At 43.2% G+C, this 26139-nt stretch overlaps 1 protein-coding gene across 1 annotated transcript in view; it reads right to left on the bottom strand.

Annotated features, from left to right (window-relative positions):
• Positions 1–24077, bottom strand: part of LOC309372186 (uncharacterized protein) — a 50461-nt gene extending 26384 nt beyond the window's left edge. Inside the window, exons 1-12 of the mRNA XM_081915485.1 lie at positions 23818–24077; positions 22091–22235; positions 21254–21298; positions 19364–19491; positions 16215–16339; positions 15429–15580; positions 12836–12942; positions 12102–12292; positions 10746–10879; positions 10403–10467; positions 9141–9223; positions 7499–7673 (exon numbers count right to left, since the gene is read on the bottom strand). Of these exons, the coding sequence (XP_081771611.1) occupies positions 7499–7673; positions 9141–9223; positions 10403–10467; positions 10746–10879; positions 12102–12292; positions 12836–12942; positions 15429–15580; positions 16215–16339; positions 19364–19491; positions 21254–21298; positions 22091–22235; positions 23818–23976 (1509 nt within the window). The 5' untranslated portion in view covers positions 23977–24077. The remainder of the gene's footprint in view (positions 1–7498; positions 7674–9140; positions 9224–10402; positions 10468–10745; positions 10880–12101; positions 12293–12835; positions 12943–15428; positions 15581–16214; positions 16340–19363; positions 19492–21253; positions 21299–22090; positions 22236–23817) is intronic.
• Positions 24078–26139: the final 2062 nt, after the last annotated feature.

Raw genomic sequence — 26139 nt, 5'->3', positions numbered from 1 at the left:
TAGTTGAGGACAAAAACTTTGAGGACAGAATAGTTTCTGTTTGGCTTGGCAATTTTTTGCTGTATCTCTGTCCCCATGTTCATAAGGCTCTATCCTGAGCCACCAGACTCTGCTCCCTGACCCAATAGCTGCCATATTCCAAACACATTAACCAGGATATGCCCTTGGATTGGTTGGTCGGTTGGTTGATCCACCCTGGAATGCTGGTGTTCCCAGGCTCCAATGATGATTCTCAGAATCTGAGCCTCAGGGAACAGGATGACCTAATTTCATACCAGGCTCTAGCGGTTTTCAAAGCAATTTATCCTGCGGTTTCTCCTGAAGAACACTATTTAGACAGCATTGATCTCATGTTATTAGTGTGTAGGTAAACCTATAAAGTTATATATAGTTCGTTGAGGACGAGTTCTTGCCTGATTAATTCATGAAATTCAAAACAGATGAGAAAAAGGTTTTACAGGAATATGCACCCAACACCCCATATGAGCTATTAGAGCTAGTGCTGAGCAGGCTCTCTCTTGCTTCATGCAGAAAGTCACCAGAGCTAATTTGGCTCACATTATTATCTCATTTAAGATCAGCACCATTTTAAGCCAAGGCCAGGGGAAGCAACCTGGAGGCCTGCTAATGCTTCCCCCCACACTTTTCAAAAACATGGGGCGGCAGCTTTTCTCTGTTTATGCTATCAGTAGTAATGGGGTGCATGGAGTGTTAGGGGATGGGCAGTACCTCTGGTGGGGAACATGTTGTGCTCCTTCTAGGGTAGTTTGTCTAACTTAGGTTTCCACCCTACACTCAGCTCCTACAAGCTGTCAGCATATGAGAGCGGCCACACCCTGGGAAATAGCTTCAACTGGCCAGCTAAACCAGAGGAAAGTAGCCAATTAGTCTCAAACCCTCTGTGAGTTAGGGTCTTTGCCTGCTCCAGTGGATTGAGCCAATGAAACCAATATGTTCAATGGTCAAGAATGTGGTTACTGCACAGGCATTAGAGGGAAATGAGGGGAAGAGGGGGCTTATCAATCTGGGAAGGTATTCCACCTTGGAGAAGGAAAACGATGATCCTAAACCTCCACTGCCTTCTGGCTATACTCATTCATGAGAAAGACCCCAAGGAAAACCCTACACAAATCCAGAGTGGATCCCCTAAGATGATTGAATGGTGTATTGTCCACTTCCTTCTGGCAATTCCTGTAACCAAACTGGTGCCAAATGTATTGCTCTGCTTTCCTTTGGGCCATATCAGTGAGGCCAAGGGGGTGGGACTTGTTGTATGAGCAGCCCAGGACCTCCATACACACTGCCCAGTTTGGAGGCCCAGGAGGTCACTTCAGGGCTGCTAATACAGCAAAAACAACATGGTAGGCAGCAGTTTCGGCAGCCACTGCAAGCGCTGTGATTCTCCAGCCGTTTGACTTCACCTTGGTCTCTTGAGACAGACTGATGCCAACACAGCAATAAAACTATCAGTACAACTCAGCTAGTTAACCTGAGTTAATCATTAAGCCTTTATAAAGCAAGTGCCCCTGATGGCTGTGCCTAAGGTATGGAATATCAGCCATCTTGTGCAATTGGACAAGAGCTAAATTGCAAAAGCTTTCTGTTTGCTTTTAGGGTTCAAACTGGTGGATAATGTGATCCATTGTGATCTGAGGCTCTGCTTAAGTTCTGGTGCAGAGCTAAGCAAAGAAAGGTACAATAGGCCATTTTTTTATTCCTGTCATTCACCATACTATGAAGAATATACATGAATTTGTAAGATAGGGCTGAACACAGCAACACTGTCCTCTAAGCTCATGTGTATGTAGGATGGCCAGGGTGAAAAATAAGGAATTTGCTCTTGCACCTTTAATAGCTGTGTAGAAGAGGGGATTCAGCAGGTACAGGGTGTCCTGAACAATTATGTAGAGGACACCTGTCATTTCTTTTTCCTTTTTAACTTGGCCACCCTAAACTCACATGTTACAAGTTCAGCCACATTCCCTGTCAGTGCAGTCCTTTGCATGTTTACTCAGGAATGATTATTACTAGATTCAACTGAGTTTATGCATTAAAAGCACATTTAAAATTGCAGCATTGTGAAGCAAATCACCAATGGGAAGTACATCCCATTAAAATCGGGAAGATTTATTTCTGAGTAACATCCTTAGGAGGATAACAAAGCATGTGAAAAGCATGTTGTTGACTTTTACTGGGAAAACTGCCAACCTCTCCAAACAACCCAATATCCTCAGTTCCAGAATTCTGGATCTTACACAAGACTGATCTGGCAACCGTTTCAGAGGCAAATACAAACAAAACAAAAAATAGGCTAGGAGTTTAAAAGGGTGGGGGCGTGAGCTTGTTTGTGTGTATGTGGTTGCTTGCCAGTTATATTTTTTTTAAAAAAAATATTTATTAAAGATTTTATTAGTAGAATAAAAAAGAAAACAGAGAAAACAAAGCAAGAAAAGAAGAAGAAATAGAGTTAACATCTTATAATAGCCATATTTTCTTCACTTTCTGGACTTCCTCACATCTCTCGCTCCTGCGTTCCAAATTTATACAACTTTAACCAGCAATTTATCACCTTGTTTCAATTCTTATTTTGTAAATTTCCAATAATGTGTCCCTAACTTTGAATACTTTTATCTAAGTCTTAAGTACTTAATTTAGACATGATATTTATTCAGAATTTATCTTTCTCTTAAAATTCACTCATTCTCATATTCTTTTCAACTAGCTTAGTAGTGCCATGTTATTTTCAATCTCGCGTCCTTCTTAGCACTCATACAATTTGCAATATTTTTGTAAATAGTCCTTAAATTTCTTCCAATCCTCTTCCACTGCTTCCTCTCCCAGGTCTTGGATTCTGCCGGTCATTTCTGCTAGTTCCATATAGTCCATCAGTTGCATCTGCCATTCTTCCAGCGTGGGCAAATCTTGGGTTTTCCAGTATTTGGTGACAAGTATCCTTGCTGCTGTTGTTGCATACATAAAAAATGTTCGGTCCTTCTTTAGCACCCTCTGGCCAACAATGCCCAAAAGGAAGGCCTCTGGTTTCTTAGGGAAGGTATACTTAAATACCTTTTTCAGCTCATTATATATCATTTCCCAGAAAGCCTTAACCCTGGGGCAAGTCCACCAGAGGTGAAAGAACGTTCCTTCAGTTTCCTTACATTTCCAACACTTATTATCAGACAGGTGATATATTTTTGCAAGCTTGACTGGGGTCATGTACCACCTATATATCATTTTCATAATATTTTCTTTCAAGGCATTACATGCCGTGAACTTCATACCGGTGGTCCATAACCTTTCACAGTCAGCAAACATGATATTATACCCAATATCCTGTGCCCATTTTATCATAGCTGATTTAACAGTTACATCCTGTGTGTTCCATTTTAACAGCAAGTTGTACATTCTTGAGAGTACCTTAGTCTTAGGTTCTAACAGTTCTGTTTCCAACTTCGATTTTTCCACCTGGAATCCTATCTTTTTATCCAATTTAAAAACCTCTTTAATCTGAGCATAATGTAGCCAATCTCGCACTTTATCTTTTAGTTTCTCCAAACTCTGCAGCCTCCAATTATCTCCATCTTTTTCTAGTATTTCCCAATACTTCGGCCATTTGGCCTCCATATTGGGTCTTTTCAGAGCCTTAGCTTCCATAGGTGACAACCACCTTGGGGTCTTGTTTTCTAGTAAGTCTTTATATTTTGTCCTAACAATATGGTTCTTGAAAGTCTTATGAATTTTAACCTTGTCATACCACAGATATGCATGCCATACGAAAGTGTTGTTAAATCCTTCCAAATCTAAAACATCAGTGTTTTCAAGAAGTAGCCAGTCTTTCAACCAGCAGAAAGCTGCTGATTCATAGTACAACCTTAAGTCTGGCAGGGCAAACCCCCCTCTTTCTTTAGCATCAGTTAATATTTTAAACTTAATTCTGGGCTTTTTGCCCTGCCAGACAAATTTGGAAATATCTCTTTGCCACCTCCCGAAACACTCCATTTTATCCACAATCTGTAAAGTCTGGAACAGAAACAGCATCTTTGGCAGTACATTCATCTTTATAGCAGCAATTCGGCCCAACAAGGAAAGTTTCAATCTTGACCAACTTTCTAAATCCCTTTTAATTTCTGACCAACACTTTTCATAATTATCCTTAAATAAACTCAGATTCTTGGCTGTTATGTTTACCCCTAGGTATTTTACTTCTTTAACCACATTTAACTCTGTCTCTTTCTGAAACCTTTGATTCTGAAGATGTCAAGTTTTTTTCCCAATACCTTAGTTTTTTGTTTGTTTAGTTTAAATCCCGCCACCCGACCAAACTCATAAATCAATTGTAATACCCTTTTCGTACTAGATTCTGGCTCCTGTAAGGTCAAAACTAGGTCATCTGCAAAAAAACAGAGGGCAAATTTCTACACAAATTTATTCCAGCCATGTACAGTCGTACCTTGGAAGTTGAACGGAATCCGTTCCGGAGGTCTGTTCGACTTCCAAAACCCAAACGCAGCTTCTGATTGGCTGCAGGAAGCTCCTGCAGCCAATATGAAGCCACAGAAGCCCCATCGGATGTTTGGCTTCCAAAAATAGTTTGCAAACCAGAACACTCACTTCTGGGCTTGCGGTGTTCAGGAGCCAAAACGTTTGAGAAATAAGCTGTTCGGAAACCAAGGTACGATTGTATCTCAAAAGGTTAATTGAGGGTATTGGATGGAGTCATCTAGACTAACTCCCTGCAATGTAGGAATCCTGCCTGCAGCTGTCTCCAGGTGGGCTTGAATCACCAATGTGTCTGATTAACAGCTTTGTAAAATGCAGTTATGTATGGAAGTGAGAGCTGGACCATAAAGAAGGCTGATCGCCAAAGAATTGATGCTTTTGAATTATGGTGCTGGAGGAGACTCTTGAGAGTCCCATGGACTGCAAGAAGATCAAACCTATCCATTCTGAAGGAAATCAGCCCTGAGTGCTCACTGGAAGGACAGATCCTGAAGCACTTTGGCCACCTCATGAGAAGAGAAGACTCCCTAGAAAAGACCCTGATGTTGGGAAAGATGGAGGGCACAAGGAGAAGGGGACGACAGAGGATGAGATGCTTGGACAGTGTTCTCGAAGCTATCAGCATGAGTTTGACCCAACTGCGGGAGGAGTGGAAGACAGGAGGGCCTGGCATGCTCTGGTCCATGGGGTCACGAAGAGTTGGACACGACTAAACGACTAAACAACAACAAAAATGCAGTTCTTATTTGCATATTATGGATTGAGAAGAGAAACCAACTGAATATGGCTTCAAGCCAATCCTATACCTGTCTTCTCAAAAGTAAGCAGCACTGAGTTCAATGGGACTCACTCTCAGATAAATGCGTAGAAGACAATGTTCTTTGGTTGGTACGCAGCCAAACCATACTTAGAGTAGACCTGCTGAAATAATAGACTGAAGTTCAATTGGTCTACTGTAAGTAGGACTTAGTTGGACACCAGCCTCTCGATTCTAGGCTCAACATGTTCACATTTACTTACATGGAAACAAAACTATAGCATTTGAATAGCTTCATTCCCCTTGAATGCAGTGGGAATGCATCTCTACTGCATCTCCATTGCTCTGCAAGAAGGAAAAAATTCAAAACATTGAACCCTTTAACATTGCTCCGTTCAAAAGAATAACTGACACCTCTTCATATATTCTCTTGTACAAACATGTCCAGCTGTTTGTTTCTCCCTACTCTGTTGCTTCCAAATGAGTTTAAGCAATTTTTTCATTACAGCAGAGTAAAACTGGTTTCGTCTGCTTATCTTCTTCCTGAGTGTTTTGTTTTGTTGCAGTGCATCACAGCACAGCAGAAGTACCGTGGAAGAACTGCTGAAGAAGAGACCTCAAAGGCCTAAAACATTTCAGTCATCAGACTCTTTTTCATGGACAACTGTAAAGCAAAAACACATACACAGCTCATGTAACAGATCAGGGACCAAACTGCTGGAAAAAGAAGAGAAGGGTGGGGGGATAGCTAACCTGGCACACTCCAGATGTTGCTGAACCACAACTCCCATCATCCTTGACCTCCTGGAAAGAGTTGCTGAGACTACTAGGCCTAGGCTGTGGTTTGTTTCCTTCAATAAAGAGTTAACTTCACTGGCCTCTATATTTATTGTTTCATTGCTGACCTGCTCCTAGCTCCAACCCTGACAAGATGGCTTTTGTGTAGGAGAAGCCTGTTTGGTCACATGCACCCTGTCAAATGAGAATACATAAGTTCGGGAGGGGGGTGGTCTCACTGTTGCTGTAACCAGTGCTTTTTTTACTCTTGTTCAGCCCTGTTCAGGGAAGTTTTTAACGTGTGATATTTTATTGTATTTTTGGTTTTTATGGAAGCCGCCCAGAGTGGCTGGGGAGGCCCAGCCAGATGGGCGGGGTTTAAATAATAAATTATTATTATTATTATTATTATTATTATTATTATTATTATTATTATCATCATCTTAAAAATGTTTAGGGGTGCTCTCATTTTCCTACTCATATTGAAATACTGCCTCTCAATGAGGCCAAACTTAGATTTGCAAAATGTTTGGGGGCATGCGTCCCTCCAGAAAAAAGCACTGGCTGTAAATGCTCTGCTGGAAACAAATCTGAGGACAGCTGCCTAGAGGCTATTAGTGTGTGCACATTAGTGAGTTGCTGTACATGTGTGCTTTTGTCAATAATGACTTAAGCATTAGACATGTGCCTTCCTAGGTTGGGCGTGCCTAGGTCAAGGGATACATCAAAACAATGAAAGAACAAAAACAAAAATTTAGAATTAGGAATAATTCCATAGGTCAAACTGAGATAATTCTGACACACGTACCAGTTTCACTTTATAAAACCAGGGAGTCTTTGACTCCTCCAAATATAGTCCAGTCCTTCCCCTACACATGCTATTGGGTGTGCATACAGCCTTCCTGAAAATTCAGCTCTCCATGAACAGGAAGGCTAGTGATGAAGGAAGGGGAAGCGTCGGAAGGTAGGGAAGAGGTGAGTCCCAGATCTGCCCTTGGGGAGAAGCTTGGGTAAATCAAAGGAGGAACTTGAGCACTATGCTGCCATCGTCAGTTTTATTCTGTCAGTACATGTCTGTTTATTAAACAGCTGAGTGAGCTACTGTAGAGCGAAACCAGATGATATGCAAGTGACCCACTCCTGGATACAGGTAGGTAGCTGTGTTGGTCTGCCGTAGTCAAAACAAAATAAAAAAAATTCCTTCCAGTAGCACTTTAGAGACCAACTAAGTTTGTTATTGGTATGAGCTTTTGTGTGCATGCACACTTCTTCAAATATACCCTCTCACTATATATAAGGGCCTGGTGACTTTTGTTTCAGTGTATCTGAAGATGTGTATATGCACACGAAAGCTCACACCAATCAATGTGCTCAGCCACAAACGGCTTTTATTGAAGCACCAAATGATTTATGCGACATCCTGCTCCAAGTCTTCCACTGCACATTATTCCCGCCGCAGCTTCAGATTTGCGCCACTTTCTTCATGCGAAGGTGTATCCCTTTGTGGGAACGCAAGACGATCTGAGGGGTGGGGATAGGCTCAGGCTGAGTCAGGTCAGGGGAAAGCTCGAACCGAAGCAAAGTCAGGGCCAGGGCCACTTTCATCTCATTCATGGCAAACTGCTGCCCAATGCAGTTCCTGGAAGGACGAAGAGAGCGGGTTACAACAGAGAACCTCAGCTTGCAGAGACTCCATGCTAAACCTGAACCTTCCTGCAAATGCCTTGACCCATGGCTGGAGAACCTCCCTGGACTGTTTGATGTGGCCCATGACCTCCCCTGCAGCAGCTGACCCCCTAGGTCAAATTTTTGGCAATTTGGCTTGCCAAAAAAAGTTTCATTTGCACAAATAGGTCCTTTCCCCCCTAGGTCCTGCATTGAAGAGGGGCAGGGGATTTTCAGGGTATGGGAGCTGGAGAGGGGAGGAATAGCCATCCTTTTCCCCACCTGCTTCCCTCCCCTGAAAACTGTCCCATGTGACAATTAGACATGGGGCAGGGGCGGAATTCCACTGATGTCAATGGAAGCTTCTTTCTAACTATCCTATGGGTGAGGGATAGGGAGGCTGCTGGGAAAGGGGAGAGATAAAGAAAGGAGGGGAGGATGAATAGCAAGGAAAAGAGAGAAAAGCTGGGTGTGCACACACATCCAGACAGGTGCATGTGTAAGTACAGATGGGTGGGGATAATGCTTAGGGATGCTTGTGTGTGCAAACGGAAGGAGGCTGTGAGCATGGCAGAAGGGGGAGCAGCTCTACCCCCCCTACAGTTTTGGCACCATTTCCACCTTAGGTCAGGGGTGGGGAACTTCAGGATCTGGCCACACCTACTGGATCCTATGCACCTGCCCCCACCCCGATCCCTGGCATGCAATTCTCATCAGATTATCCATCAGGGACTCTGGTCCCCGGGCAGAGGGAGGATGTTCTCCCCCCCCCCTACTGTAGGTGGGAATATATGTGCAGAGAGCATTGGGGTGGGGGGGAGACCTCTTTTCTATGTGACTGTGCCCAAAGGAATTGTGAAGTAGTAGGGGACAGTGCAGAGATTCAGGACAGAGTGCTGGGCCCTGCAGCCCAGGCAGGGGTTTTTGCGAGAGAGCAAGTGGTAGTGGCAAACTGATAGGAAGCCACCTTCCCCTTCATTTCCCCAGAAACGACTCTGGGCCCCAAGCAAAGGCGGAAACTGGGGAGGGAGAAAGGAGCAACCCAGATGCCAAAAATCTTCTTTTTAAAAAAGTGGGCAGCAGGGGCAGGGAGAGAGAGGAGAGGAGCATCTGGGGCAAAAGAAAGAAGACTAGTGGAGTGGCCAAAGTAGCAGGGGAGGGGTGGAAGTAGCAAGCATGCCCTGCACCTGGATGCCACCTTACCCAGGACTCCTGCATGATTCCCCTCACCTCCCCCATAGATGGAAGATACTAATGACTACCCCTCTGCAAGACTGGAGCTACCCGGAAGTGACTTTGTTGATATCCCCCGTGCTAAAAATGCATTTTAAATTCATCTTCACTATGCCAGGCTTACAGAGTCTTCAGAGTTTAACTTTTCCACTATGATTTAATATCTTAAACACTGCTCTAGTTTGCATCTATATTATATAAACGTCACCGTTGCCCAGCAGAGAAAGGCAGGAAGGCATGAGAGTTTCTGTTGGATACGTTCTCAGGAGAAAACCTCAGAGGATCAAACACCTAAAATGAAAGCATTCATTATTTAAAAAAAGAAACAAAGCCCAAACATCAGTTTGACATTTAAAAAGCCATAGAATGTTAATCAGCCCAACACCTGGTGGAAGAGAAACATTTTTATTTGGTGCCTAAAAATATGCAATGAAGGCACCAGGGAAGTCTCCCTGGGGAGAGCGTTCCATAAGCCAGGAGCCACCGCAGAAAAGGCTTGTTCCTGTTGCCACCAATGAACCCCTCATGGAAAAGCCACTCAAAAAAGGGCCTCAGATGATTATCACAGGGACTGGGGAGGTTCTTATGCAGAGAGGTGGTCCTTAAGGTATTGTGGTTTTGAGCCATTTAAGGCTTTATTGTTCAAAACCAGTACTTTGAATTGGGCCTGGAAACTAATTGGCAGCCACTGCAATCAGGCCAGGAATGGTGTGCTCAAACCAGCTTGCCCCGGTGAGCAACCTGGCTGCTGAATTCTGCACCAGCTGAAGTTTCTGTCTCATTATAGTAATCTAACCTAGAGGTTACCAGAAGATAGACAACAGAAGTTAGGCTATCCCTATCCGGATAAAGGCACAGCTGGGCTACCAGTCAAAGCTGATGGAAGGCGATCCACACTATCTTGGCTGTGAATCTTAGGGGACCTGCTCCCTGCCTTGCAGGCCTCTTTCACCTGGCCTAGGAGGGCAGGAACTGGACTGACTGCAGCTACAAAACTGAGGCTGCTGAGGATGCCAGAGACATCTTGGCTGCAAGGCTTGGGGGACTGTTTGTGTGGGCCTGTTGTTGTTCTTGCTGTTTTTATTTAGGGAGGGGAGATGTATTTGGGAGTAGAGGAGCTGTGGAGAGAAATGGGAACCAATCACAGGGGTTCAGGGCAGGGGGGGGTATGGTGTGGGAGGTGGGGCAGGCCAGGTAAGGGGCACAGGTGACTGTGCCATGTGTCAGCCCCTCCTCCAATATGGGGAATTGCAGTCAGCCCTTAGGTCTGCAGCTGGTATTGCTGAATGCCTGGTCGTCTTGGAACAAGACCTCCCTCATCCATGAACTGATTGTGGATAAGGAGGACCTTTGCTGCATTAAAAGCTTGTTTTTGCAGAGTGAATAGTATTTAGCAATGACTTCACACTAGCAAACTGAAGGAGCATTGTTGCCTTAAAGTGAAATAGCTAGAATACCAAACTACCATACCTCAGGATCCTTCCATATGCTGGGATTCTTGTGGATGAGATGAATGCTTATCGCAACCCAAGTTCCTGGGAAGCAATCAACATGGAAAAAATGTCAAGTTGTGTTACAAGGCCCTGGGTTATCTGATTGTTGAAGGAGTAACCATAGTGTTAAAGTGGGTTTGAGGCAACAAAGCTTCAGATTTAAAATCACGAATATTGTAATGACCATTTTGAATTCACCTAGGAGAAGTGATTCGTTGCTCTTGCTATAATCTATAACTCACTTTTACAATGGAAGACAATGTGGGTCACATCTATAAAGACAAATTCTGGTTATGTGAGTAGAACAAAATGAAGCAAACCTTCAGGTAAAGTCCGTCCATCAAAGAATGTGATAGGTTTGCTGAGCTCTCGGGACACTCCTGGCACTGGAGGGTAAAGGCGGAGGCTCTCTTTAATGCATAGGGTACAGTAGGTCATCTTGCCAAGGTCATCCCTGAGGAAAAAGAAAGGCAAGTCAATAAAACAGGTGAAAGTTCATCCCAAGCAGCCCAGCTCTGTTCCTCAGGCAGACCAGTCCTATCTTCTCACTGTGCCGGGAGCTGTTAAGCTGGTGCCACCATAACGTTGTTGAGAGTCCTACGCTCCCTCAGCAGATGGAGCACAATAACTGCAGGAGAACCAAACGCTAATGCAATGCCACCAACACAATGTGAAAATGCAATGCGGGCAAAGGGTGGGGCTGAGAGGAAGAAAGGGATTCGTAGCATTATTATCAATTTATGATGGGGTGGAAGGTTCACAGGCTATGAAGGACCTGCTCACAAATTTATTGACAGCTGCATGAATTACTATAGCAAGGAAGTGGAAGGGGCAAGCAGAATATAACATGGAAGAATGGTATAAAGAGGTGTGGATTATAGCTATTAATGATAAATTAACATGTGCCATTAAGGTAAGATGGGGATCTGAGGAGATATGGAGGGGGTTTGTAGAATCTGTACTGTTAAAACGAAACCATTGCAAGAAGTGTTGAAATTTTGGGAGGCTGGATAGTTACGACGGAATGGTCTTGGTGGTGGAGTGCACATATTTATTCTTATTTATTTATTATTATTACTTTGTCAAAATAAAAAAATAAAAAAGGGGGGAGAAAGGGATTTGTTCCTTTGCCTCTCCCTTTGCCCCTCTCTCACACAAATTACAGGCAGCAATGACAAAGCAATGGAGACTGGTGGGGATGATCAGGAGGCAATGTTTCTGGAGCCCTACTCACTTTAGGGTTAAGGATCAGACAAGTACAGTGGTACCTTGGGTTACATATGCTGCAGGTTACATACGCTTCAGGTTACAGACTCTGTTAACCCAGAAATAGTACCTCGGGTTAAGAACTTTTTCTTCAGGATGAGAACAGAAATCGTGCTCTGGCGGCGCGACGGCAGCAGGAGGCCCCATTAGCTAAAGTGGTGCTTCAGGTTAAGAACAGTTTCAGGTTAAGAACGGACCTCTGGAACGAATTAAGTACTTAACCCGAGGTACCACTGTACTGAGGCAAACTCTGGCCAGAGCCTTGAGATGGACTGGGCGGTCTCTCCTGCAAGCTCAGTGCTATCCCCCACTGTACCCCTGCTTTGCTTGGCACATCCTTGGGAAAATGGGTGTGTTCTCCTAAATTCCCTGTATTGTGGAGAAACTATCCAATAAAAATGCGCACTCACCAGTGGATGGTGTCACGTTCCCCCAGAATGGCCTTGATCTCCTCCCTGCATTTCTGCTGATGTTCCGGATTTGTTGCAAGGCAATACAGCAGCCAGGAGATCCCACTGGCTGTGGTATCGTGGCCTTCAAACATGAAAGTGTCCACCTCGGCACGCAGATCTTCATCAGATAGCCCACTACCATCTTCATCCTAAAGATGGATAAATGTCACCTGGGGTTCATTCAGGGATCCATTGTTTCTGACCCTTTGCACAATGCATCTGCAAAACTGTATGATTTGCAACATTCATTTTCACAGAATGTGGGTTTTCTTGGCACAGAATGAAGAACTAGCAGCATTCTGCCATGCCAAAAGGCAAGATAAATATGATGTCACCATTTGTTCTTTGAAGACAAAAAGAAGTCCGTACAGATGTTGAAACATCTGGTGCAATATTTTCCTTCAATCGTATTTTGTTCCTTCCCCTCTCCCCCCCAAAAAGAAAAAGAGCTGCACACTGCTTTCTCCATCATATGAAACTTCCAAACATTCCAAGGAAAGCTCTGGGACAGTGAATTAGTGAAGCTTCACCTCGAGTATGCAAAATTACGAACGATGGTTGCAAGATCCTACATTCAAGTTAAAAGTGTCACCAGTATTCCAAGTCAGTTGGAAATCACAGCTATATTTGGTGCAACAGATTCAAATATTCAAATGACTATTACCCCCCCCCCCCCGCCGCCCACTACTCACTTTGGCAAAGAGAAGGATGTCGAGAAAATCAAGGTGCCGCTTTTTCTGGATCTTCTGGAGTTCTTCTTCATCCCTCAGAGATTTCCTTCTCTCTTTGATTATCTTATCTGTGTCGGAAAATGAATACTATACAGTAAGAGCTCATCAGAAATTACTAGCTCACTGATCAGATTTGTTAAAATGATTATGTTTAGTCCCATACACATTTCTGGGTAAGTGAATGTTTGCCATAGAATCATAGAACTGTAGAGTTGGAAGGAATCCTTTGGATCATCTAGTCCAAAACCCTGCAATGCAGGAATATGAAGCTGTCCCACACAGAGACTGAACCTGCAACCTTGGTGTTATCAGCACTATGCTAGTGTATTTTAATGTGCATGAACCACTAATATTCTTTTTTAAGACTCCATCTCTTGCATACTTCATCAAGTATGTTCACATCTACTATATTCATTTGGAGCAAGGATTCTTATACCACATTCAGGGTTTCCCCACAAAGACTTATGGGAACTGCAAGACAGAGCTGTTCCGCCAGGCCTTTGGCCAGGGCACAGCCTGACTCCCTCCTTCGGCAATCTTCACGGAGCTCTGGCCCAATGGTGGCCAGTGGCTTGAATTTAATTAATTGTATAATGAATGATTTTAGAGTGTTGTTTGTGCTGTACTTTTGTACTGTTTTATTGTTGTTAGCCGCCCTGAGCCCGGCTTCGGCTAGGGAGGGTGGGATATAAATAATAATAATAATAATAATAATTAGAATTAGAATTCTTGCTGAGAATTGTTAGTAGGCCCCCACTTCCACTTGAGGCACCACGGAAGATGGCTGACAATACCATCGCTCCAGCTCCCACAAGGTAATTCGAGGCTGAGATGGGAGTAATCAGCCTCTCAAATTCTTCCCGGTGTAAGGGAAGATGCAGTCTCATCCTCAGATGCCCAATGAACCACCCCCAAGTTCATAAAGGAGGGGGTGGGGGCACTGGATGGAAGGCCCCCAAGGGAGTTCGGATCTCCTGGACGCTGTCCCCATGAGCGCACTAAGTTTCATTTCTTAAGATGAAAAATTGGATTTAAGTTTTGGACATGCTTCAAGTGAGGAGGTGAAAATTAATCTGCCAGTTAAGCCAGTCACTGAGGTGCCAAGAGAGACAGAGAGGAAGAAAGAATAGATGTTATTCAACATCTAAGTCGGTATGTTGGAACGGAAGGGAAAAGGAGGGGGGGTAAAGCTTTTTTTACTATGATTTATTACAATACCTGACAACCCACCCACCCCCCAGAAGAACCATTTACATTATTTACAGCAAGTGAGATGGGAAAATATAAACTGTGTGGAAATAACAATACTATATAATTAAATCTTTTGTTTTTTGAAATGCTTGGAAGAAGATAAAAGACCCTCCAAATATTGATATTAGAAAGAAGCAGGATCTCGTTAGCCGCTGGAGACACTTCAAAAAACTTTGGAAAGACCGAGCTGCAAAGATAAATAGTCATAGGGGGAGGTGAGCTCTTAATTTGTTATTATATCTGCACTTCAAGTCCGATTTGGCAAATCTCCCCTGGAGATGTTTGATGCAACTGGTCTGGGAAAATTAATGAGCAAATGCCTAGATTTGATTTCATCGGAACTGAGAGAAGATGGCGTCTGCCAGCAGCGAAATGACTTTTGGACTGATTCAGCATAAACACCAGTGTGTGAGGAGATACTGCAACAATAGGCTTACAAGCTGCAACAATAGGAGAGTCAAGCATACAAAATTCACACAGAAGCACATCATTGCTTACTTCAACTCGCCTTCAACTCAGAGGCCATGAAAGAAGGAAGGTTAACAACAGGAAGATTTAAAGGAACTATTGGAAACTCAAGGCAATAGAGATATAAGATGATCAGAGCCCCCACCCCAAACTTGAAGCATAGGAAGTCCCCCCAAAAAATTATAATTTGGCAGAATATTTGGACTATATGATATGTATTTGTATAATTTGGAATATTTAATGTGATTTGATTGGATTGTTAAAATGGAAAATTTAATAAAAATTGTTTTTTAAAAGAGAGAGGGGGGAGAGAATAGTTAGGAGGCCCTTAATAAACTATAGTTCCCATTAGTCTTCGGGGGAATCCCCATCTGATAAAGTGATATACGAGTGCTTTAAATGGATGATGTGGATGTGACATAGGCTTTTATTTCATGACATATTTTAATGTTTTGCATGCTAAACTCTGGAGGATTCCCATGACCTTCACACAAGAAAGAGCTGTATAGGGAAACAGGAGGACTATAAGCAACATATGGTAATCAAAGCTAATCACTATGTTCAAGCTAGTGGCCTCATTCACACAACCTTGTAAAATAATGTGAACCCCCTCAGACCAGATTTAGGGAGACATGCAGGGGAAAGAGAGGGAAAGTCCTATTGTGCGAGCATCTTTTTTTGCACTGACCAGATGGTTCCTTAGCCACTGCATTGGATACAAGCTTAAATGTGTAGGGCCACTTCTCTATTCTCTGGGTCAGTAGCAGCCTGGCATTGCTTGAATCGACTTCTAAAATCTAAAGCAGAAAAAGAAAGAATGATTCAGGGAAATTACCTGTATGATGATGGGCAACCTGGCAAGCCTTCCGAAACCGATATCCTTCGGGGGTAAACCAGTAAATCAAATCACTCTGACCCAGGATTGTATGCAGTCTGGTGTACACTAAGCAACACAGATCCATGACAGCTTGGACGTAGGAATTCTCCCTGAAAGTCAAATGATGAAATCCTGGTTTTGATGCCAAATCTTACCAATGAACATTGTTCTTACAGTATAGTTTTAAAACATTAAATTAACTCTGTGCCACCAAATCAGCTCTGTGGCACCAAATCGTACAACAAAGCACATGAATAGGTGAATATTTCAAAATGTGAAAATGGTGTGAGAAAGCTCTGGCTTTTCACTTGCTAATACTGCTGTTACCTCTTATAAATACTATATTAAAAGTTCAATTTTATTTTATTTTTGAGAAGGAAAGGTTACTACACTAATATAAACAACATTTTTTCAATGACATAATGTTTATGCATAATAAGAAAAATCTGGTTATTTTTGTAAGCTACTGGAGTTTTCATCTAATTACATAAGCAATCAGCGCTGAATCAGATCATAAGAGAATCCCAAACATTTGTGCAAATAGCACTGAATGTTATGTTGTTGCCACATGTGGTAGTTTAAGTGGGCATCAACTGTGTATTTCAGAGCAGTGAACTATGGTGTGGAATGCAGAAAGTAAATTCAGGAGAGCCAGCTGGATCTTTTAAAATTACCGCTCAGTACATTCCTAGTCTGTGAGAGGAGGCTTTTGTCTCAGAGCTAAAAGATACTAATACTACTAACCTGTCCATTTGGCAGTTGCTGTTATAACTGAAGGCACATTTCATGATGCTGTCAAGAGTCATCAAGCTCACGTGTTCAAAGAGCTCCACTGATTTACCTTGTGTGATCAGCTGTTCCCATTTATCCTAAGACAAGAGATGAGCAATGGTTCATAGCTAATCTCACCGCTGATGTTCTCAGAGTGTAAAACCAATTCTAGCTTTTTTAGACCATGGAAAAAGCACATTGCGCAAAGCATAAAAGAGGGGTGTCTTTGCAAGATCTCCCTATACTGGTTGGTGGGCCTAACTCTGAAAGAGCCTGACATCCAAAGGACTTGGAAAGATTTCCTGAATATTTCTGGTAGAGTAAGGCATATAGAGTCTAGTCCCTATGGGGGATTTTTAAGTAGGGAAATATTAGTATGAAGACAGATAAGTTCCAAATAATGGATCTCTCCCTTTTGCGTGTCTGGAGCCTGTCTACTGCATTTTCTCTTTGTACTCTGGGTCTCAGCAATTTCTCTTCCAGCTTTTGAGAATCCTTCATTCCCAGCTCTGGGGCACACATTGCAACTATGTCTCAATTAAGAATAGACTTTGGGCACATTCAACTTTACTGTGACTTTATCAAGTGGCAGAAGAATCAGAACTGCATCCATGTCCCCTTTTTCTGCCTCCCGACACACAGATTTGAAGCAAACTTTTCTTGAGCTTTGATTGTTAGCAACCTGTCTGATGTGCTTTATACCCTAAGACAAATGACCCTTATTCATGGCTCCCATATAGGCTGCAGCCCCTTGATAAAATAATGAGACAATGTTTTAAACTTGTCTCTTGATGGCTTTCATTGCTCCTTGTTCCTTTTCTATGTTGCTGTTTTTGAAAGCCACCTTGAACTGCGGAAGATATTTTAAGTAAATACAAATGGTATGGAAAAACGCCTGGTGCATCCTTCACCAGCCTGGTGTACCCCAGATGTTTTGGACCAAACTCCCAGCAGCCCCAGCTAGCTCAGCGATTGGGGCTAATGGGAGCTGCAGCCTGGAGGGCACCAGGTTGGCACAGACTGATCTGGTGTATAAAACAGGTGTAATCCAGCTCATTACTTTAGAATTCTACAAATCCTGCTGCCCGCTAACAACAACTTTCTCAGCAACTGCATAGCTGTCAAGTGTCCCTTATTTGAAGGGACAGTCCCTTATTCCAGCGCCATGTCCCGCTGCTGTCCCTTATTGATGGATGTCCCTTAAATGTCCCTTAAATGATGACCCTTAAATTTCAAAGGAAGCAGCTCCTCTCCCTCCCTCCCTGCCGGCCAGGGAGGACGGAGGCTCCAACTGTGTTGCTTGGCTGTGTTGCTCACCCAATAAGAAGTCTAAGAACGACTGGGGGGTGGAGCTTGCATGCCTTGTGTGTGGCTAGTTAATGCAAACTGAGGGGGGGGTTGAATGCTGGACGACATTTTGTTGCACATGCCGCTGCAAACTTTGCAGTGCAAAGCCAGGCCGGGGAGCCATCTTAAGCTGAGGCTGCATAGGCCTTGTGGTGCATGTGATTCAGATTCTATTCCGTTGAACCTCTGGTTACAAAGTTGTTTGGACAGTGTTCTCGAAGCTACCAGCATGAGTTTGACCAGACTGCAGGAGGACAGGAAGACTGGAGTGCCTGGAAGAGGTGAGGCTGAAGGTCCCTTATTTTGGCTGCTCGTCCCTTCTTTTCAAGGCTGCTGGTCCCTTATTTTCAAATCTGTAAGTTGATAGCTATGCAACTGTCCCAAGACTTTGGCATTGTTTCCTCAGGGAGGCCCAACTGTCTTCTTCCCTACTGATTTTTGAGTGGTGGGCAAACACTTTTTAGTATTTTTTTTTTTTAAGCATTGGGAAATTAAGTATTAACAGAATGCTAGTACAAATCAAGTCAGCCTCACAAACAGTGGAAGTATTGCTTTGCACTGTAAATTTTACAGCAACAGTAGACAGCAAGCAACATTTTATGGCATGAATTTAGGGTGCATGGAGGGGAGAAGAGGAAGTTAGAGAGGAAGCTGGCTTAGATCAGCCAGGGAGAGAAAGACAAGTAAGCTTTAACACACTAAGATGGAGTACCGCTCCACCTACTGTTGGAGCAGACTAACAACTCCTTCAGTAGCCAATACACGGATCTAACTATGCATTGTTGCTTCACTCCACCATATAGTACAGTGGTGCCCCACAAGACGAATGCCTCGCAAGACGGAAAACTTGCTAGACGAAAGGGTTTTCCATTTTTTGAGCTGCTTCGCAAGACAAATTTCCCTATGGGCTTGCTTCGCAAGAAGAAAACGCCTTGCAAGTTTGTTTCCTTTTTCTTAACACCATTAATACAGTTGCGACTTGACTTTGAGGAGCAACTCATAGAACGGAGTGTACATAGTAGCCTTTTTTGAGGTTTTTAAAGACTTTGGTGATTTTTGAAGCTTTTCCAAAACTTCCTTTGCAGCCATTTGGTAAGTTAAGCTTTTAAAACTTTTTTGGTGGGGGTTGGATTTTGGGTTGGGGTGTTTGGAATTCAAGGACTTGGTGTTGGGGAGGGGTTTGCAAGAATCTGGAAGCTTGTGTGGTTTTTTTCTGCATTTTTATGATTTTCTGTGACCATTGGGCCACTCTGCTGTTTTTTAAAAAAATTCTGGATTTGAATTTCTGTGTGCTGGGTGGCTGGGGGAAACGTTGGAGAGGGGTTTGCAAGAATCTGGAAGCTTGTGTTTCCCCCCCCCTGCATTTTTATGATTTTTTGTGACCATTGGGCCACTCTGCTGTTTTTTTAAAAAAATTCTGGGTTTGAATTTTGAAATGCTCTTTACAGTATGTGTGACTTTAAAGAGCACTTAATAAACTCTTGTTGTACCAAATTTGGCTTTGTTTGGACTTTTTTTGACCATAGGAACGCATTAATTGATTTTCAATGCATTCCTACGGGATTTCGTGCTTCGCAAGATGAAAAATTCGCTAGACGAAAAAATTCGCGGAACGAATTAATTTCGTCTTGCGAGGCACCACTGTACAATCTCATTTTTATATTTCAACTTTTGGTTGAATATTAATTGAAATGATTTTAACAAAGCAGCATCAGCAACAACAACATGTTCCAACAAAGCCAAGTAGTTATGTCGATTCCCGCAACAGGACTTACCAACATTGTTTTTGTAGACTCTGCTATCAGCGTCACATAGGGTTTCAAAATTGAATAATGGAAACCTGGAGTGAGAAGCTTTCGATGCTGTGCCCACTTTGGCCCATGCAGGACGAGCAAGCCTTTCCCTGGAGAAACACAGACATTTTCTTTCAATTGAGCATTTACAAACATAAGAGTCTTTGTATATCAAACAGAACAATCTTCTCTAGTCATCAGAATTCAGCTGCAATTGTTTTCTTTCTCTCTCTGTTTATTTCCTCCAATCACTGGAGAAACAGGTACCTGATATAAGTAGAGAAAAAGATGGGAGCTTTTGAGATGTCGATCAGAACCACAGATTGCTTGGATTGAGGATCTAGTTGGCAGTTCTATTGTAGTCGGGGGTGGCACTGTGTGTCTAAACCACTGAGTGTCTTGGGCTTGCCAATCACAAGGTCGGCAGTTTGAATCTGTGCAACGAGGTGAGCTCCCATTGCTCTTTCCCAGTTCCTGCCAACCAAGCAGTTCAAAAGCATACCAGCACAAGTAGATTAATAGGTACCGCTATGGCAGGAAGGCAAACAGCTTTTCCACGTGTTCTGGCTTCCCTCATGGTGTTCCATTGCACCAAAAGCAGTTTAGTCGTGCTGGTCACATGACCCGGAAAGCTACCTGAGGACAAGCGCCGGCTCCCTTGGCCTGAAAGCGAGATGAGCGCCACACCCCATAGTCGAATTTGACTGGACTTAACCGTCCAGGGGTTGTTTACCTTTTTTTACCTTTCTATTGTAGCCAAATGACAAAAAATAGACACATTTTGTCACAATCTGCCCTAAGGTTCTTGATTTTGTAGTATCAATCAGGCCTTTTCAATTTCATGTTTGCACTTATGGCTTACTTGCTGTCTGTCTTATTTGAGTGAACATGTTGTGAATTTTCTATACTTGTTCCTTGCTCTACAGGTCTCTTCCCCCCCTTCCTTCCTTCCTTCCTTCCTTCCTTCCTTCCTTCCTTCCTTCCTTCCTTCCTTCCTTCCTTCCTTTTCTCTCTCTTACTCCTTTCCACCTGTAGCAGCTCTATAAAAATAGGTGGAGGTTCATTGGGCTGGGGTTCATATTTCAAACACAGCAAGTTGCCTTAAGCATGCATGCCACCTGTCGTTCTGATGCCTCAGTGCTCAAAGGTGACACTGCATTACACAATAGTTTACTCCCCACCCCCTTCTTGAAAATAAGTATGGGGATTGATGTGGAATTCAAACCTGAAACGTAGAATTGTGCTGTGGCCGTGTGTATAAAATGTCATTCCAATATCTAAAGTTAAATGTAGCTAAAGTATTGCAAACAAACAGGCTGGTATCCCACATTCCTATTCTGCTAGTGCAAGAGGCTTCTGCTTCTGCAACCCAACTTTCCCCTCCTCTCCTCTGCAGCTTCCCACAAACTCTCAAAACCAGATCTGGTGGTTGGAGACCCCTAGGAAAGATTTTGAGGGCACATGAGGGCTGCAGGAGGAGAGGATGGTGAAGTCCCACTGCATGAAGAGAAATCTGCTCACAAAACAGTGCATTTCCCCCTGTCTGCAATTTTATTAGTTCATAACACTTTGTAGACTTTTCTTCTAGTTTTCAGAAATCATACCTAAATAGCCCAGCTAGTATCTGGATCCAGTTCACTATCCTATTGGATTCTATTTATTTATTTAAATATCTTCCAAAATAAATGTCATGGGCAGTATACTTAAGAGGAAAATTTAAAAAAACAAAACCCAAAACATTTAAAATCTAGATGTGGAATGCCCATGCCAACAGTCCCAGAATGTACACCTTTTTAATTCCTAGAGAACCTATGCTATTTACAGTATTTATGAACTTCCATTAATTCTTCTTCATAATAAAGGCCTCCATACCTATCCATGGAGTTATGTTCCGATAGGCCAAGCTGTCCTTTGGTTCTGTAAAGGGCGAGAGATAAAGTGAAGAAAAGCAAAGAAGACAAAACTAAGTACTAACTCATAGCACCTGTATTTAGAGACGAGACCATAAAGCTGTGAGTGGTGCATTTACTAATGTAGCGAACCAGTTCCCACAGGATTCAGGATGATGGTACATGTGAAAGAATCGCACAGGATATTGCATGTCCATCTAGATAGGAACACAGGCAGATCTTTTGCAATTCTAACTGAATAAGCTAGCAACTAAATGCCGTTATGCATTATTGTGCTGATTTAAATGTCTGCTGGAAACAGCCAATCCTCCTAGCCTATCTTTATCCGGGGTGTAGCCCGGCGGGTGGGGGAGTAAATAAGTTAAAATAACTAACTGACCAATTGTGTCACAGATAACTTGGTTCTGCCTCCCCCCCCCCCGGCTGCCCCCCATAAAATAAATCCTGACTACAACCATGCCCCCTTCATTGAGAAGTCCTACAAGGGTCTCCCACTATGTGTGTGTGGCTTACAAAAGTCAGATACAGCAACCATCAGCTCCCCAACTCCTGATATTCCATTCCACTCCTTTGGGGAAACCTGGTTTTTCTGCTGCATAGGTCAGATTTACTTACGGGCAACATGGAACACCATGCAAATCTGGTGGATAATATAGCATCTGTGACTTCCCTTTCCCCCACTGTGGATAACTGGAACTTATCATTGGCATCTGCAACTTGTTGTATCAGAATAACTAGGATGTCAACAATGCACATGTACCCCAATCAACCAGATATCAATGCCCCCCCCTTTTTTTACCTGCTCTTGCGAGTAATGGTTTTGCATAATCAGGGTGTGTGATAGTTACACAGGCAGAGAATTTCCCAAACCACAAAGGAAAGGCAAATGGATATAGAAGGCTCCAGTTTTCTACCTTCCGGAAAACCTTGGAAACAGGTAAGAGCTGCAACAAATTAAGAGAGCAAAGAAGGAGGTGAAGGTGGAATATTTTCCTGAAGGGATCAGAACAAACATTCAATCTAAATTATGCTTGAGGGTGATAGAACTAGGATCCAGCGCAATACGGGAGAAGGAATAAACCTGGAATTTTAACTATAAAACTAAACTATAAAATAAAATTTCAATTAAAATGCCTACTGAAAGGGGGAAAAAATGTCTTCACTAGGTTGGTAAAGAAAAAGCATTTTATATGTGTTGGAGATTGTGTAACTGCATAAGGGGAACATGAACATGGAAATAATGCCTGGAAGAATAAACATAACAAAACAGAACAGAAAAGATATAAACCACAGCAAAAACCATGGACTTAATTCTCCAGGCTATTTCCTGAACACAGAAAAACTGGTTTGGCCTATATTTTGACATTGCTAAATTTGGCATCTGGCACCCAGAAATGAGAAGGGGGTCCAGGAATTAGAAGGGGAGCCCAGGCACACCACAAACTTTAACAATATATTGTCTCTGGTCTGCTTCATCTGAGCAGAACTTTATCCCAATCTCTGATCAGAGAAGTGTGGGAAGACAAACTCCATGCCGCAAAATGTGGCTGTTGCTGTTCCTGTGGCTGTTAATGTAAATGGCTCAAGGGGCGGTATTAAACTAAGCCTTAATCAGAGTAGACTCACTGAAATTTATCAAACTAACTTAATCATCAACATTAATTTCAATGGGTCCAGTCTGAGTAGAACTCACTTGAATGCCACCTAAGGTTCATAAAAATGCAAGGTGACATTGGCCAATCTAGAAAAACAAGTCATTGTGTTTTCAGGTCACCAGACCTAAGGGCAGTGTCAAAGGTCTGCTGCCTTTCTGATTCAGGTTCGGCCTCATACTTCAGAAATTTACAATGTAACCTTTTCCTCCAGGCTGAGTTGCTACCAATCCGAGCTCCATGGGCCAGTGGTCTGACCCCATATAAAGGCATCTTCCTTCTTCTAATTGCTTCTGTTAACTTAATAACAATTTATTATTTATACCCCGCCCATCTGGGTGGCTCCCAAGAGAATAATAATAATAAATAAAAAGTGATAAAACATCAAAAATTAAAAACCTCCCTAAACAGGGCTGCATTCAGATGTCTTCTAAAAGTCAGATAGTTGTTTAATCAAAGCACATACTGGTAATTAATGCATGTTTTTATTTATTAATAAATGATACAATCCATTAATAATAATGTCTCTTAATAGTTGTGAATTTTACTCAGCTACAAGCAACACCTCTTTGGATCGGGGATGGGAAAACCTTTTCAGCCACATTTCCTTGTGGGCAAAGCTGGGAATGGGCACAGTAATGAAAGTAAATGTCACCTTTGTACCGTAGTAGGCGAGTTTTTACGGGCACTCACACGCCCCTGGGACGGGTGGCCCTGGGTGGAGGATTCAGAAGAGTGTGTCAGGCGCTCCGGATGATGCTGGACCCGTCCCTCACCCCCACCCCACCTCGCGATGCTTTGTGCGCTGCGGCGGCGTCCGGATTTGAAGCTGCTTTTCTCCCATGCACAATAAGTCTCCTCTCTTTTCGCCTACCTCAGAGATGTGCCCATACAGCCAGTGGGTGGGGGGCCCCGGGAAACAGCTCAAAACCTTCAGTAGCTCCTGCCTCCGGCGATGCAACTGGATGACTTTGACCAGCACGCACGTTAGGCAAAAGACAATCACTAAGTGCCAAATCCGCGACAGATCCATCGCAGCAGCAGGAAGGCGTGGACCAAGTGGGCTTCAGAGCAGGACGCGGCCTCGATCAATGTGCCTCCCGCGGACAGACGAAGGCGGCGCTTCCAGCATATTATGGATGATTAACTCCTCGGGGCAATTGCCCAACCTACCGGGTCGCCGTCAGAAAGGAAGAAGCAACGGAGGCCTCTGGGAATCTGGGCGATCGGAGAGATAGGAGCAGCTTTCTGCGGCGGGGGCGCGGGGCTGTGTCTGCGGGGAAAGGGTTAAAAAGCGTTGCAACTGCTGCTGCTGCCGCCGCGCTTGGAGCTTCTGAGGCAGATTGCAGCCTCCGTGGTTGTATTAAAACCCACCCCAAAAAACCACGTCACTTATATTGTTGCCGCTGTCCTCGGTCATGAAAGTATTCAACCAGAATCCAAAGGTCCGCCCATTCCAGCATCCTGTTTCGCAAAAACTGTCGACTGGGTTTTAGATACATGCTTCATATGATGCTGGAGGCAGTATACAGCTATCAGTAATCAGAAGCCCTGGATAGACTCTATATCCATGAATTTGCCTAATCCCCGTTTAAAACTGTCTAAGTGAGTAGCCATCGACACCACAACTTGTGGCAGCAAGATAATATAATGATGAGGATGATACAGTATTTAATAGCCAAAATATGGGAGAAGAAAGATGAACAGGTGATGTAGATGTAAATGATACCTCAATGATACACCTGCACCTCCAGGATAGAATCATCAATGAGATGGCATTGAGTTGCATCATCGTCAATGCTTGGCCAATGACAGCCAAAGAGGGAAACACAAATAAGGAACTGGTTTAGTTTTCTTTTCTTCTTACATATTTTGGTTATTACTGGCATAGATTCCCAAACAAAATGCTGGACCCCACAGTTTACTGTCAACTTGCAGAAGACACTCTTCACAACATATGGTAGCAGCTGACAGCATGGTGAGGTGGTGGCATTCGCCTAAATGTCTGACAGCTGAGTTGCCACTGTTTACCAGGCAGGAGAGGGAGAGGTGGCTAGGAATCTGGCGGTCTTGCTGGTATGTTTGCATTGCATTGACCTCCCTGCTGCTCCATCCTCTCCTCAGATAAGCAGCAGTGACTCAACAGCTGGGAGATCAGATGAGTGATGCCACCCCACCACACTGATGTGTGGGTAAATAATTTGTGATAGCCCCAAAATTATTTTCAGTTGCTTACCAGCAGTTTCTGATTCTGGTCTGCATATTCTGGCTATTGGCACAAGGGCATCATGCTTGATAATGTTCTACTCTCAAAGCATTGGACCAGATGCAATTCAATGCTGTATAGCAGGGGATTCTCTTATGGAGGTGTGGACCAAAGATTTGTAGTGGCCCAAAGATTATTTTAGGGTGCACACCCCTGGCTGCTTAATCACTATATGTTTTGATTACTATTTGCAGCATGTTGTGTCCCACAAAGTATTGGACTCAGTTCAATGCCATCTTGTAGAGGACAGTCTCCTGGAGATGTGGGTATATATTTTACAACCTAGTCTCTTATAACAATGTTATATTACATTACATTACATGTTATATTACATTACACTGGCTATTATTGAAAGATTTATAATTTGGCATGCCCTTTATGGATATAGGTGCTGTTCTTCATAAGAGCATCGCTGGTGATTTTTGAAAATTGTTTCTGCAGACTTATGCTAACTTGTGCATGGTGCCCACTTTTTTATTTTCTAACCCTTCCAAACTATGTTTCCTAGATCATCTAGGTGAAATTACCATCAGTGACCATTTTTCTATGGATATATATTAGAGGAACAGGGCTATTATTGTTAGCTCAGATTTATTCACAACTTTCTCAGGTGGTTGCTTAAACAGAACAGAACATGAGAACAAAAGACTATGAGAAGCATCTGCTCCAGTGAGATTCAAGGAGACCGAGTCTGAGCCCCAAGTGCATCTTGGTCAATGACCGTCTCATTTTCCGATCGGAAGCTGCTCAGTACGTTTCGGTCATTACTGTACTTAAAACTGACCTAATACAGTACCCCAAAGCTATATACAGCACTTGCCCTTTAATAATTTCCGTACGTTCTCGCTGTGGGCTGGCATTAACTGGCTCAGCAGCCAATGAGAATCCCCGAATACATCTACGGTTGAGAGAGGCGTGACAGGCGAAGAG

Source organism: Podarcis melisellensis, assembly GCF_964234715.1.
Source record: "Podarcis melisellensis genome assembly, chromosome: 6".
In the NCBI taxonomy this organism is placed as follows: Eukaryota; Metazoa; Chordata; class Lepidosauria; order Squamata; family Lacertidae; genus Podarcis; species Podarcis melisellensis.
Note: the sequence above shows the minus strand (reverse complement) of the source record. Positions and strands in the feature narration are given on the sequence as shown.